Below are 15,677 nucleotides of genomic sequence, written 5' to 3'. Positions count from 1 at the left end.
TTGCTGGAGTTTATCTAATATCATATGTAAACATACAGTCAAAGACTTCAGAAAAAATATTTTAAAAATCATGTCTTTTAAAATAAGAGTTTGCCGCAGCCAAATGGTGAAGGTCGCTGACTTTGAATCATTTGCTCTTCACCAATGTTTGCTCTAAACTCTGCTTGGGATGTAGAATTCTATATACGAGGAAGCTGTCCAGTTTGTTTACACAAGATTTTTTGTACTACCTATCTTCTGCCCAGACCTTAAATAATGCCTCAAAGGGCACCTATGTCTTCTTCAACATCAAAAGCTGGAAAAGTTGTCTTACCACATTATTAACAACAACAAAAATACACAAAAATTTTTGTTTCAGATCACTCCTTTCTTTTCCAGGACTTGCTAGGTTTACAGTTCATACAGATACCTGGAGCTGATGTCTGGCATGAAGATGTCACCATGGTAATTAATTGGTTCTGTCTGCACATATTTGTTTGTTTAAGCCATAAGATCAAAATATCTTTCTGGGGCCTGTATGATCAAGTGGTTGAGGTTCTTTCATATGAGGAAGACGTCTAGGTGGCTTATGGAAGGTGGGTGGTTTTACCTTGGTGCCCGACTGTGCCAGTAGGGGCACCTGGTGTCTTCCTGCATCAGTAAAAGTTTGAAATTTGCCAAATGACTTCTGGTTATGTCAGTGTGACATAAAACCCAACAGACAAAATATCTTTCACTGATAACACCAGATGCAATATTTTCAGAATATGACCTAGCCACATATAAAAATGTAAGATCAAGTGTTATATATGTTAGATATTTTCACTTTACATGTATTCTATAGTTCTATACAAGTAATAAATAAAGAAAATATTAGATACATCTCACTCTAAGTAATATTCCAATAATCATAAGGTGTAATTAAATGATTTATTAATTTCAGTGAATTAAAATTGCTATAAAAAATGTGAAACTGAGCCAAATTTAACTAAATTCCCTATTTGATAAAAGAAATAAAGAGAATTAAACTTCTTTGAAGTTTTGTGAACTCGTATGATTTGAATTATCTAAGTCATACATTTAACTGCAGTAGATTTTCATGGCAGTCATTTTGTCCTCAAGCAAAATTTATTTTAACTGAATGTTTAAGTGGTTTTCCTGTTTGGTTTATACAATTTTACTGAAAGAAATCTCACCTATGTGGGTTCAAGCCTCACTCAGGATGTTGAATTCTTCATGTGAGGGCTTTCGGAAGATCAGTGGTTCTACCCTGGGGTCTTCCTTCTAAATCAAAGGTGGAAAGGTGGAAAGTTGTCATATGACCTATAATTGTGTTGGTGCAATGTTGAACTCTACAAAAAGAAGTCTGGGACAAGTTACACAAAAAATGTATTATGTTATATTAAGAAGTTGAGGCACTATGTTTTACTTTGCAGTACAGCGTTACAGACAAGGAATCGAAGAATCTGCTCGGTTACTTTTACCTAGATCTATTCCCCAGGGAAGGAAAGTATGGCCATGCTGCATGCTTTGGCTTACAGGTATATTTCTTCTTGCTCAATATGATATCACTATCAAAAAGACAATACATATGTACTTGTATGCCATGAAATTGTTTAACTTTATGGGCACATTTGGATCGGAATTTAGAAAGATGGTAACACTGCCATTGTAATAAATTTACACAAGGTTGCCATTAGTTAATAAACTGATTTTCATTTCTGTATGCTGAATCCAGGCTATATTCTACATTTTCCGGATAAATGACATTACGCCATCACTTCCGGTTTATCAAATGTGCATATCAACCTTAAATTGTGTCTGTGACTTTAAACCAAGTAATTCAAGAATAAATCAAAAACTTGCTCTGAGTTTACAAGATTATGCATTCATTTATTAATCCTTCGGCACTTTAACATGTGTGAACTGGGTCTGTCATGTTCGGGGAAAAAAGACAACACTATTAGTCAGGTTTAGAAATCCCAGCACCATTTAACTCGACCATGCTGGACACGATTATTTCTGCCTTTGCGACCAGTGCAGATCAAGATCAGCCTGCACATCCGTCTGATCATGACCTGCACTGTTCGCCTTTCAGTTAGTATCTTTTTGGTATGCACCCTTGTAACAGTTAATGTTACTGTCCAAATTGAAAGATCGACAAGTTCATTATAGAAATTTAGCAGGGTAAGGGTAAAAAAAAAAGCAGATACAAGGTGAAAAAAGCATTTAAGATAATAGTTTTTGAAATTATTGCACTATTATAGAAACAAATCTTATATTGCCAGTAACAAATGTACATAACATGCTTGGGATGGCGTACTATGAGTAGCAATTAATTTTATGTTTGCCAGAACTAACCTCTACCAACACTTGTTTCAAGACATAACATTTATGTGCTGGCAAAAGACAATATTTAAATTCTACCTCTGTTCAGCTGATGGTTGAAATATTGAGAGGCACCAAGAGTCTTTCTCCAGTCAACAGCTTAAAAGTTGCTGTATAACCTGACATTGTGTCATTGTGACATAAACGGAATTGAATAAAGATAAGTAACAGTTGATACTGTTGAATTTAAAGGTGGTTTAAACCCAGCAACAACACATACATATATATATATATATATAAATATAGCCTACATCAAGCAGCATTTTCCAGTAACAACTTCTATTGCAGCCTGGTTGTCTGTATGGCGATGGTACTAGAATGGTCAGTGTGGCAGCCATGGTAGCTAATTTCACAAAACCAACTAAAGACAAACCTTCATTGCTCTCTCATGATGAGGTAAGTTTTGTTACATGAAATCTGATTGACCAGTGAAAATCTCAACAGGAAAATAATTCTTCATTCTTCATTTTATGCCCCCGAGGGTGGCGTGTAAATTCTTGTTTTGAAGATCAAAACCAACGCTGTTCAGATTTGAGATTATGCTGCAAAATACATTTATTATCAGCTACCCAGATGAGGCTTTTGGGTCTCGGATATTGAAATAAAAAAATCTGTTGTTAAAACTCTTGTAAAGGGAAACCACTCTTGCATAAACAAACATAGGTTTTCATGTCTGGTAAAGTTGGCTTACATTTTTCTAAGTAATGAAAATGCCACAAAATGTGCTGTCAGTTTTATGTTTTTTCGTTCATAGGTGGAGACTTATTTTCACGAGTTTGGTCATGTGATGCATCAGATATGTGCCCAGTCGGAGCTTGCCTTCTTCAGGTAAAATTGTATGCTCAGTTTTATTGCAGAATTCTTTTCACATTTTAGAGCTTGATAAATCATTTTTGTAGGGATTGCTTTGTCTGAATATTTACCTAGGTTGAATAATGGTATGAAAGAGAATTTGATCATGAGACATTTTCACAACCAGTTCATAAATTGAAAATAGATAAGCTCTGAAATCTTTAACCCTTATCATGCTGGACACGACTGAGTCTGCCTTTGCTACCAGTGTAGATCATGATCAGCCTGCACATCCCTGCAGTCTGATCATGATCTGCACTGTTCGCCATTCAGTCAGTATCTTTTGACAGTTAATGGTATACTGTCCAAATTAAAAGATGGGCAAGTTTATTATAGAAATTTAGCAGGGTAAGGATTAATATTCATGGGGAACTATTTTTTGTGGATTTCGTGGTTGCAGCGAACCATGAAATGAAATCCAATGTACAGATAAAATGATGATCAGTTTATCCTAAAAAGTTGAAATTTATATCCCAACAAAATTCAATGATTCTAAAGTATTTTACTTATCTATCGCGAGGAGACGATTTCAGTCTCCGTGGTTAAGGTTGCTGATTTTGAATATTTTCCCCTCACCAATGTGACTTTGAATAAGGGCTGTCATTTATCGTGATATCAATGTTAGTCAAGTCAGAACGTATAGGTACAAGATTTGGGAGTGAGTGAAAAATGTAAATAAGTCAAATAATCGAGGCTAGATGAAAAAGTTTGCTCTGTAAATGCAAATAAAATAAATACAACTGTGCATTGATATTTTTGTGTGTTTTTTTCTACTATGCTTGCACTTGACAGATAATCTGAGGCAAAAAGTTTTATTGTGTAAGTTGAAAAGTTTTGGACATGGAAATGTCCACGAATTTTGCATCACTTCTTAATCAAACATGCAGAACTACCTTAAATGATGCCGCACGATGTTATTGTAGTGGTACACATGTGGAGAGAGATTTCGTAGAGGCACCATCCCAGATGTTAGAGAACTGGTGCTGGGAACGTGAACCGCTCAACCGAATGTCCAAACATTACAAAGATGGTAGTGCAATACCTGACGATTTGTTGGAGAAGCTGTTACTTAGCAGGAAAGCCAATGCTGGGGTGTTCAATACCAGACAGATTCTCCTTGGAACATTTGATCAGACCATACATAAAAGTGCTGAGGTTTGATTTATTCTTTTGTAAGGTATTTCTTAAATTTAGGAGTTATTTGCCCCTACACTGCGAAGAGTGGAAGCCATTTAATTGACTTGTGAAATGCTGACGATTCTACCCAAGATATGTCATCTTTGATAGGGTCAGAGAGTTATGGATTTGAATTCTGTTGCTATGTAACCTGTTTACTGAGTTGATAGATAAAATTGATAGATGGCACTCTGCATTCAAGAGCTTTAAAAATCAGGGGTTGGTGGTCTAGATAATCAGAATGTTTTGTTGCAGTAATAAGGTATGCTTAAATAAAATCAGACAGCTTAGACGCTTAGTCTTAGTTCACTAGTAATGGTATGAGGCTTTGAACCTATGAATCTAGGAGTATCAAGTTAGTACCCTGGAAAAGTTGTTTGTAAGTTGCATAGCACAAGTCAGTACTGGTGCGGAATCCAGGAATATTGATTATGTTAACTCACCGCCATTGAAACACTGAAATTTTGTTGAAAAGCAATATAAAACATAATCAGACAGGCTAAAAAAACAGGGAAAGCCATGTGGAGGGGAAGCATTCCCTAATTCTTTGTTAAAGTGGCATTATGCTTATCTTACTGCACATAGTGTGTTTTTGGTTAATGATTTATAAAAGCAAGTTTCGGTTGCTGTGCATTTAAATGTGTTAAATTAATGATAATGCCCCATAAGTATTTGAAGTTGATGCTTTAGAAATAAAGAAATCGGACTGATAAAGTAATAGTTCTTTTCTATAATCTTCTACTCAGTGATGTCCCTTACCTATAGACAGAGATTTCTGAAGTTGAAGGGAAGCAACTCCTGCATGCAGTTTGACTTTTCTTAAAAAGATTGCCCCAGTCAAAATAAGAAAAGTAATATTTGGAAAGATATTATTTCGTACTGGTAACAGGAACAATTGAGTTAAAAGCAATAACTTTCTCCACCCTTTTTATCCCCCGATGAAAGTCGGAGGGATATAGTTTTGGCATTGTCCATCCATCCGTCTTTCCGTCCGTCCGGAGCCATATCTAGGAAGTGGTTGGGAATATTTTTATAAAACTTTATATACATGTTCACCACAATGAGTTTATTTGGCCCGTCAAGTTTCTGTCAGATTGCCCAAGTAACACCAGAGTTATGGCCCTTAGAAGTTTCTAGTGTTAAGTATATAAGGTACTATAAATATGTCAATTTCTGCATCATAACTTTTGATATATTTGACCTAGAACTATGAAACTTACACAGAATTTAGATCACCATAATGTGGTTGTGCACACACAATTTCGTTTAGATTTCTTTTGTAGCTTCAGAGTTATTGCCCTTTAATTGTATAAAAATCCACATATTTGTATATAACACTTACCATTTGGTAGGATTTCATTAAATTCTTTTCATTCTTTTCCATGAACATTTATTATAAACATGTGAAGTTGCGCACCCACACCTGGTCACCCCCTTACCTTGGTCACTCCCCCCCCCCCCCAAAAAAAAACAAAAAACAATCTTTTGTTATTTTAGATTTTTTTCAAACAAACATTACACATGTCCACCATTATGAGGTTATGGGGCCCGTCAAGTTTCAGTCAGATTGCCTAAGTTACACCAGAGTTATGGCCCTAGTGTTAACTGTATAAGGTACTATAAATATGTCAATTTCTGTATCATAACTTTTGATATAATTGACCTTGAACTATGAAACTTAAACAGAATTTAGATCACCATAATATGGTTGTGCACACACAATTTCGTTCAGATTTCTTTTGTAACTTCAGAGTTATTGCCCTTCAATTGTATAAAAATCCACATATTTGTACATAACGAACTTACCATTATGTAGAGTTTCATTAAATTTCTTTCATTCTTTTCCATGAACATTTATTATAAACATGTAAAGTTGTGCACCCACACCTGCTCATCCCTTACCTTGGTCACACCCCCTTCCCCTCCCATCCCACCCACCCCCCACCCCAAAAAACAAAAAAATTTCATTCCTTATTTTAGATTTTTTCTAACCTTCCATGAATATTTATCAACATGCAAGTTGTACCATTCCTCCACCTCGCTCCTCCACCCAGTCATGCCCACCACCGATCATGCATTCCCTGCCCCCCTTCCTTCCCCCATTCACACCTTCAACATGTTAAGTTGTAACTGCCCCAAACTTGCCCCCAGCTATGTTCTAGATATCTTACTTGATTGTGTTCTCTTAAGGACATCTGTTCTTTTAAGTTCAAATGTACATGTTAAGCAGCAACACTTGGTGCCAAACCACTCAAAGACGATATTTCGTTGCAGTTAAAACTTCAAGCTCACATTTCAATTAACTGTATTTAATTTTATTACCTAAGCTTATTACAGTAAGCATATTCCATTCAAAATAAATTCTGTAGTCAGGATCAAAGCATCATACATTTATAATGTACTCTTTAATTTTAACATTTGTTTTCTGTTAAATTGATTTTGACTATTGAAATTATTTGCTTCTTAGTAACATCCGCAACTTTTTGCCGGGTATATTTTTTTGTCATTTTTCACCACAAACCGTTTTTGCGGGGGATACCAATTCATCGAATTTGCTTGTTAGACACTTATTTCAGCTGGAGTTTTACTTGAAAAATGTGCATAATTACACTTTAAATGTAGTGGCATAGTAACTGCATAGTAGTAAAGTACAGTTGCATGATACATCAGATTTTGATATAAAAGTACCGCCTCGGTAGCCTAGTGGTAGAGCGTCCGCTTCGAGGTCAGGGGTTTGATCCCTGGCCGCATCATACCAAAGACATAAAAAATGGTACTAGTAGCTTCCTCGCTTGGCGCTCGGCATTAAGAGGATAGTACTAGGACTGGTCAGCCCGGTGTCAGTATAATGTGACTGGGTGGGGTATTATGTCCCGTGTCTACGGCGTGGTATTCCATTGAGGCAGCACTATAAAGTTGGGCATTGTGCTCACTGCTACAAGTAGACACCGTCGTTTATATGACTGAAAAATTGTTGAAAAAGACGTTAAAACCTGAACACACACACTTCATATAAAAGTGAAACATTGCCAGATGTCTTTCTTCTGAATCATCTGTTATTAAACAGTCATACAAATTTATATTTCAGGCAGATACTGCAGCAGTGCTGTCAAAGTTGACGGAAGAACTAATGGGGTTTGCATCCACTCCAGGGACCAATATGGCAGCTTCCTTTGGTCATCTGGCTGGGGGATATGATGCACAGTACTATGGATATATGGTAAATTGATTGATTGATTTTAGAAATGCTACTTTAATATTTGGTAATCTATTTTTGGCTTGTCAGATTTTCTTTTAGAAATTAGCATTGGTCTTGGTTTTTGTTTAGATCCACTTTTCTAAACTACACTGTATATGGGGCAAATTTTTGAAACCTTGGTAATTTGTTTATCATCATTATTATAAATGTAGACTTAGAACCATAACTCTGTTTTGGATATTGACTTTTAAGATGATTGTTTACACCTGTATGGAGTACTCTTGTCTGGTTGTATTTTATTGGCATCATTTGAAAAGACACCTAAAGAAGTTGGTTATTTCCACTGAACTGTTTATTATACCCCCACAAAACGAAGTTTGGGGGGGTATATAGGAGTGAGCTTGGCGGGCGGTCAGTCTGTTGGTTTTGCATGATTTCTGGATGATAACTCAAGACAGGCTTGACCAATTTAAATAATTTTTGGTACATAGGTGTAACATCAGAAAATACAGGTCAAGTTCGAATTTGGGGTCAGTAGGTCAAAGGTCAAGGTCACAGTGACCCTGAACAGTTAAACGGTTTCCGGATGATAACATGAGAACGCTTAGGCCTAGGGTCATATATTTTGGTACACGGGTGTAACATCATGAAATGCAGGTCAGATTCAACACCTGAGGTCTGTAGGTCAGAGGTCAAGGTCACAGTGACTCAGAACAGTTAAACGGTTTCCGGATGATAACTTGAGAACGCTTGGGCCTAGGATCATAAATTTTGGTACACATATGTAACATCATGAAATGCAGGTCAGCTTTGACTTTGAGGTCTGTAGGTCAAAGGTCAAGGTCACATTGATTCGGAACAGTTAAATAGTTTCCGGATGATAACTTGAGAACGCTTGGGCCTAGGATCATAAATTTTGGTACACAGGTGTAACATCATGAAATGCAGGTCAAGTTCGACTTTGAGGTCTGTACGTCAGAGGTCAAGGTCACAGTGACTCGGAACAGTTAAACGGTTTCCGGATGATAACTTGAGAATGCTTGGGCCTAGGATCATGAAAATTGATAGGGAGATTGGTTATGACTAGCAGATGACCCCTAATGATTTTGAGGTCAGTAGGTCACAGGTCAAGGTCACAGTGACCCGGAACATTTAAACAGTTTTCGGACAATAACTTTAGAATGCTTGGGACTAGGATCAGGAAACTTAATCTGGAGGTTGGTCATGTCAGGCAGATGACCCATATTGATTTTGAGTTCCAAAGGTCAAAGGTCATTTAAACCTTTTAGGGACAATAACTTGAGAACACTTGGGGCAGAGGATCATGAAACTTCATAGGGAGGTTGATCATGACTAGCAGATGACCTCTATTGATTTTGTGGTCAGTAGGTAAAAGGTCAAGCAGGTTCGGCTTTGACATTGGCTTGGTTCTGTGACAAGGCCATATTGTGGGGGTATAATTCCTCACTCCTGTGACAACTCTAGTTTTACCTGATGTATCCTGTTACCAAATTAATCCTTACCCTGCTAAATTTCTATAATGAACTTGTCAATCTTTCAATTTGGACAGAACCATTAACTGTTAAAAGGGATGCTTACCAAAAAAGATACTCATGGCGAATAGTGCAGACAGAATCACTTGCCCCCAGCTGGCTAAAGGTTAAAGAAGATGTTTCAGAAGTCTAGCTTAAGGTCAAGATTGCATACTGAAATAGTTCCTGACTGAGAGTATTTTAGCCTAAGCCCGTCATATTCACAGGGTGATTGCATGGTGTTCAGTAGGTGACCCCTATTGTTTTGGGTTTGTAGGTCAAAGGTCAAATTCTCAGCAAAATTGAGACAGAAAACAGTATTGGACCAATAACTGGAAAACAATTAGGCTTATCAACTTCATTAAAATCACATATGGTCAGTAAATGACGACTATTATTTTATTTGTCAATAAGCCTTAAATCACAGGCAATGAAACATATTACTGCATATATAGTTGAAAATGGAGAAGGGCTGAGATTATGGCGGTCTACTGATGTGGGAGGCATAAAGTGATTGTCCTGTCCGTTCGTCTGTCCGTCCATCTGTACGAGATTAACCAAATGGGACCGTTTCATCTAGCATCAATACCCCTAACTAAAATGACTTGATACTAATTCAGATGTAACCTATGACCATTCCTTATCTTCAGACATCACCTGACCTCAGTTTGACCTTGACCTTGAACTTGACCTCGTTTTGGACTTAGGTTGCTTTGTATTGACAAGGATGCCACCGGGGGCATCAAGCGTTTATTGAACGCAGCTACTTGTTATTTACTTTTGTGATTTGATGGTGTTTTTGCATAACTTTATAAATACAGTCAAACCTGTATTAAGCAACCAGCCATGGAAGCGATACAGTCTGGCTGAAGCCCGCCCGCTTAGCTCAATAGGTAAGAGCGTTGATCTACGGATCTCGGGGTCGCGAGTTCGATCCTCGGGCGGGGCGTATGTTCTCCGTGACTATTTGATAAACGACATTGTGTCTGATATCATTAGTCCTCCACCTCTGATTCATGTGGGGAAGTTGGCAGTTACTTGCGGAGAACAGGTTTGTACTGGTACAGAATCCAGGAACACTGGTTAGGTTAACTGCCCGCCGTTACATGACTGAAATACTGTTGAAAAACGGCGTTAAATCAAAAACAAACAAACAAACAGTCTGGCTGCTTAATGTAGGTAGCTGCTGGAGACTAGTTGCAATTAGAATAAAAGGTCAATGTTGGAAGTTATCTGGCATATTGCTGTTTAATAGTTAATAATACAGGTGGCCCTTGAAGAAGGTTCCACTGTAGAAAATTCAGTGTTCTTGGAAACATATTTTTTGCTTAACTCTTATCATGCTGAACACGATTGACACTGCCTTTGCAACCAGTGCAGATCATGATCAGCCTGCATATCCGTGCAGTCTGATCATGATCTGCACTGTTCGCTATTCAGTCAGTATCTTTTTGGTATGCATCCCTTTTAACAGTTAATGGTTCTGTCCAAATTGAAAGATGGACAAGTTCATTATAAAAATTTAGCAGTGTAAGAGTTAATTCAGATATTAACTGATTCTGATCACAATATTTTTTCTTCTAGTGGAGCGAGGTTTTCTGTATGGATATGTTTGCGTCAAGATTTAAGAAAGAAGATGTAATGAGTCCAAAAGTTGGTGCCGACTACCGAAGGTGCATCCTTCAACCTGGTGGCTCACTGGTAAGTTAACGTTCACTTACGTTTAAAGATTTACTGAAATGTCAGATCTTTTTTTTTTTATTTTGAAAGAACTTTGAAATAGACAATATTTTTTTTATATAAAATGAAAATGACTGCGTTAGTTCTGAACAGATTTGTTTTTAAATAAGACTCATAGTGTTTGTAGAATCTGTGGAAAAGGTAAAATTTTGATGTAAAGAAATGCAACTGTCCTTTATACATTGTATCATACTCATTATATCTTTATCCCCTGCACCGAAGGCGGAGGGATATAGTTTTGGCATTGTCTGTCTTTCGGTCCGTCCATCCAGAGCCATATCTAGTAACTCTTTTGGAATATTTATAAAAAAAAACCTCAATATACATGTTAACCACTGTAGGGAAATGCTGCACGTCAGGTTTCAGTCAGATTGCCCTAGTAATACCAGAGTTATGGACCTTAGAAGTTTCTAGTGTTAACTGTATAGGGTACTATGAATATGGCAATTTCTGCTTGGTAACTTGTAATTTACGAAATTTGCTTGTTTCAATTCATTTCATATTGTTGATAGATTATAGATGCTTTTATCTGGTTAAGAAATATACAGCTGGAGGCATGCCCCATTAATCCTTTATCTGCTGTCTGTTTCTTCAAAATTAAAGTTAAGGGAATTTCGAGTAAACTTTTCATAAATGTTTAATAGAGGTTATAAGAATCCTGCTAAATTTTGATTCAGGGAGCACAGTTTTTTTTTTTTGCAGTGTATCCACATATTTTTTGTGAAAGGATACATATAGTCAATGGTTTTTAGCTCACCTGAGCACAAAGTGCTCGGGGTGAGCTATTGTGGTCGCTCACCGTCCGCCATCCGTCCACACTTTCCTTTAAACAACATCTGCACATAAACCACTAAGCCAGTTTCATCCAAACTTCACAGGAATGTTCCTTGGGTGAAGCTCTACAAAAATTATTCAAAGAATTGAATTCCATGCAGAACTCTGGTTGCCATGGCAACCGAAAGGAAAAACTTTAAAAATCTTCTTCTCAAAAACCAGAAGCCCTAGAGCTTAGATATTTGGTGTGAAGCATTGCCTAGTGGACCTCTACCAAATTTGTTCAAATCATGACCCCGGGGTCAAAATTGACCCCCCCCCCCCCCCCCAGGGGTCACTTGATTTTACATAGGAAAATCTTAAAAAATCTTCTTCTCAGAAGCCCTAGAGCTTAGATATTTCATATGTAGCATTGCCTAATGGACCTCTACTAAATTTGTTCAAATCATGAGCCTGGGGTCAAACTTGACCCCGCCCAAGGGGTCACTTGATTTTACATAGGAAAATCTTCAAAAAATTTCTAAAAATAATCCAGAAGGCCTAGAGCTTAGATATTTCACATGTAGCATTGCCTAGTGGACCTCTACAAAATTTGTTCAAATCATGACCCCGGGGTAAAAATTGACCCCGCCCCAGGGGTCACTTGATTTTACATAGGAAAATCTTCAAAAATTTTCTAAAAAATAAACCAGAAGGCCTACAGCTTAGATATTTCACATGTAGCATTGCCTAATGGACCTCTACAAAATTTATTCAAATCATGACCCCGCCCCAGGGGTCACTTGATTTTACATAGAAAAATCTTCAAAAATTTTCTGAAAATAAACCAGAAGGCCTATATCTTAGATATTTCACATATAGCATTGCCTAGTAGACTTCAACAAAATTTATTCAAATCATGACCCCTTGGGTCAAATTGACCCCGCCCCATGGGGTTACTTGATTGTACATAGAAAAATCTTCAAATTTTCTACAAATAAACCAGAAGGCCTAGAGCTTAGATATCTCACACGTAGTATTGCCTAATGGACCTCTACAAAATTTGTTCGAATCATGACCCCCAGGGTCAAAATTGACCCCAGCCCCAGGGGTCACTTGATTTTACATAGGAAAATCTTCAAAAATTTTCTAAAAATAAACCAGAAGGCCTAGAGCTTAGATATTTCACATATAGCATTGCCTAGTGGACCTTTGTTCAAATCATGACCCCCGGGGTCAAAGTTAGCCCCTCCCCAGGGGTCACTTGATTTTACATAGGAAAATCTTCAAAAAATTTCTAAAAATAAACCAGAAGGCCTAAAGCTTAGATATTTCACATATAGCATTACCTAGTGGAACTTTGTTCAAATCATGACCCCAGGGGTCAAAATTGAACCAGCCTCAGGGGTCACTTGATTTTACATAGGAAAATCTTCAAAATTTTTCTAAAAATAAACCAGAAGGCCTAGATCTTAGATATTTGACCTGTAGCATTGCCTAGTAGACTTCTACAAAATTTGTTCAAATCATGACCCCTGGGGTAAAATTGGCCCCTCCCCAGGGGTTACTTGATTGTACATCGGAAAATCTTCTAAAAAAATTCTAAAAATCATCAGTTTGACATTTGAAACATGTAGCTCATATTACTCTGGTGATCGATCCAGGGTCACCATGACCCACTTGTTAACCTTAAGCCTGCGGGTGGCAAGTAATTTGGCCTTTACGATCTGTGCAGGCTGATCATGGTCTGCACTGATCGCTATTTGTTAGTAAATTTTCAGTGAACATCCCTTCGAATAATAAATGGTATTGCCCAAACTGAATGAGAGACCAGTCCATTTTAGAATTCAAGCATTGGACAAATCTTTTTGTCAAAACGTCAGTTGCATGTGTGTGAAAAACTGTTGATGAATACAGAAGTAACGTTAAATTCCCATTTATATTTCAGGATGCAGATGTGATGCTGCATAACTTCCTTGGCCGTGATCCCATTCAGGAACCATTCTTGATAAGCAAAGGCTTGCAGCCAGACAGCAACTTGTGACCTTGATTATACAAAATGTCAAACGGGTTCATGTTGAAAAAAGCATTAAATCCAAAAGAATATCTTCATGTTGTGTCAACGATTAAAAACTTCCAGTTTTCCTTTGTTATAAGTGTTAAATGCGGTGCCTTCAGAAGTGGAAATGTTCAAGTGCTATAATTTATAAGCCGTTTAATTTATTTTTAAAAAAGATTAAGGCTATTGTAGCAAGCGTTTACAGCCTTATGTAATTTTTATTTTAAGTGTATACCTTATGATACAGTCTAGTTTCTTTTCAGTGACAGCTCACAAGATCAAACTCTTCTTGATAGAAGCAGATATCCCCCTACCTCCCAGCCAACAGCTAAAATGTTTAGAAAATGAACCTCTCCAGAGCAACAGCCTCTGTACAACAAACATATTTTAGTCTTTCCAGCATTGTACCCTGTAGAGAGGTTGAGCTGTTTTCTTTAAAATGCATCAAAATGAAGAATTACTAGTCGAGAGAGCTAAGGTGCTTTCCTACTGTGGTGAAGGCCCCGGGTTTTGATTCCTGGCTACTCCCATTGCGGTGTGGTCTCCTCCAAGGCACTTCATTGCGATTGCCTCAGTTGACCCAGCTGTATATGGGTACCAGCAAATTGCTTTGGGTAAGGTATAATTGTTCTAAAAACTGTTCTAAAATTAGGGTCGTTAATTGTTTAATAAAGCAACGGTAAGCTGGAAAGACTGAGATGTGTTTGTACTACAAAGGGTGTTGCTCTGGGGAGGTTGATTTACTAAGAGATTGCTAAAACAGAACGAAATTATCAGTCATTGTAAAGACATTGCTCTTTAAAGGTGTTCTTCACCAAACTTGAACAAAATGTGTTTGACGATACGTTCTTGGCCATATTCGATAACTAGTCAAATCGGCCCAGGCACTTTAGAATTATGGCCCTTGAATTACCGAAATCGGCTTTTTTACTCTTGTCCGTGCTCTAAGTGGAACATTTCTCATTCGATCTTCACCAAACTTGAACAAAATGTGTTTGCCAATGAGTCCTCAGCCAAGTTTGATAACAAGCCAAATCGGCCAAGGCACTTCGGAATTATGGCCCTTGAATTACCCAAAAATGGCCTTTTTATCCTTCAAAGGTAAATTTGTAGTGAGTAAACAGTATATAAAGACTGACTTACTATTTAGATGATTAGACAGTTGTGGGAGACGTGCACTTTTCTCAAAAGCAGCTCTAGTCTGTCATTGTTAAGACATGTTTGCTCTTTAAAGGTGTCATTATTCAGAGGCTGCTGATCTGGAGAGGTTGACTTAGTAAAAAATTGTCAAATCAGAATGAAATTATCTCATTGTAAAGAGGTGTTTGCTCTTTAAAGATGTTGTTAAACAGAGGTTGTTGATCTGGAGAGGGTGATTTACTAAGAAATTTGTCAAATCAGAATCAAATTATCTGTCATTGTAAAAACGTGTTTGCTTTTCACAGGCGTCGTTAAACACGGGTTCAATTGTTCTGTTTTATATACCTATACATACTTACCACCAACATTTTTACAAGTTTCCTACATCAATCAACATTCCATTTCAGGCATTAATTAGATTAAATTATTCTCAGATATAATAGTATGGATAAATTTTCTAATCATATTTTATTCAGTTCACACTTATACAGGAATTCTTAAAAACTGAAATTAAGAATTCAATAAAAAAAAAAAAAATAGCAAAAGAACAATGTGTTTTGCCTTTTCTATGTTTTGTTGTAACTCTAAGAATAAGGCTTGTCAGTATAAGTAGCTCATGCACAAAAACTTGAGACTGAGGTTTTAAACGACCTTGGTAGTAAACCACAATTGTTTGCATATCGTTCAACAATAGGTTATGTGAAACTTGATTTGTTATGGTACTTGGAAAGATCATCAGTACTGTTATAAACTGGTGCAAAAATATTTTTCACAACTCTTGAGTTGCAAACAGTACAGCCAAGAAAGTTTGGAAATAAATGAATTTGGAAGTCGTGTGCTATTTTAAAACTTGCGTTCT

The 15,677-nt window shown here is 37.1% G+C and overlaps 1 protein-coding gene across 1 annotated transcript in view; it reads left to right on the top strand.

The window, feature by feature from the left end:
* LOC123524249 (thimet oligopeptidase-like) overlaps nt 1-13,725 on the top strand; it is a 50,396-nt gene extending 36,671 nt beyond the window's left edge. The window contains exons 10-17 of the mRNA XM_045302310.2: nt 379-444; nt 1,416-1,520; nt 2,656-2,763; nt 3,122-3,195; nt 4,143-4,374; nt 7,484-7,615; nt 10,711-10,827; nt 13,568-13,725. Coding sequence (XP_045158245.2) covers nt 379-444; nt 1,416-1,520; nt 2,656-2,763; nt 3,122-3,195; nt 4,143-4,374; nt 7,484-7,615; nt 10,711-10,827; nt 13,568-13,663 — 930 coding nt within the window. The 3' untranslated portion in view covers nt 13,664-13,725. The remainder of the gene's footprint in view (nt 1-378; nt 445-1,415; nt 1,521-2,655; nt 2,764-3,121; nt 3,196-4,142; nt 4,375-7,483; nt 7,616-10,710; nt 10,828-13,567) is intronic.
* The last annotated feature ends 1,952 nt before the right edge of the window (nt 13,726-15,677 follow it).

This window comes from Mercenaria mercenaria, chromosome 3 (genome assembly GCF_021730395.1).
Source record: "Mercenaria mercenaria strain notata chromosome 3, MADL_Memer_1, whole genome shotgun sequence".
Taxonomy (NCBI): domain Eukaryota; kingdom Metazoa; phylum Mollusca; class Bivalvia; order Venerida; family Veneridae; genus Mercenaria; species Mercenaria mercenaria.
Note: the sequence above shows the minus strand (reverse complement) of the source record. Positions and strands in the feature narration are given on the sequence as shown.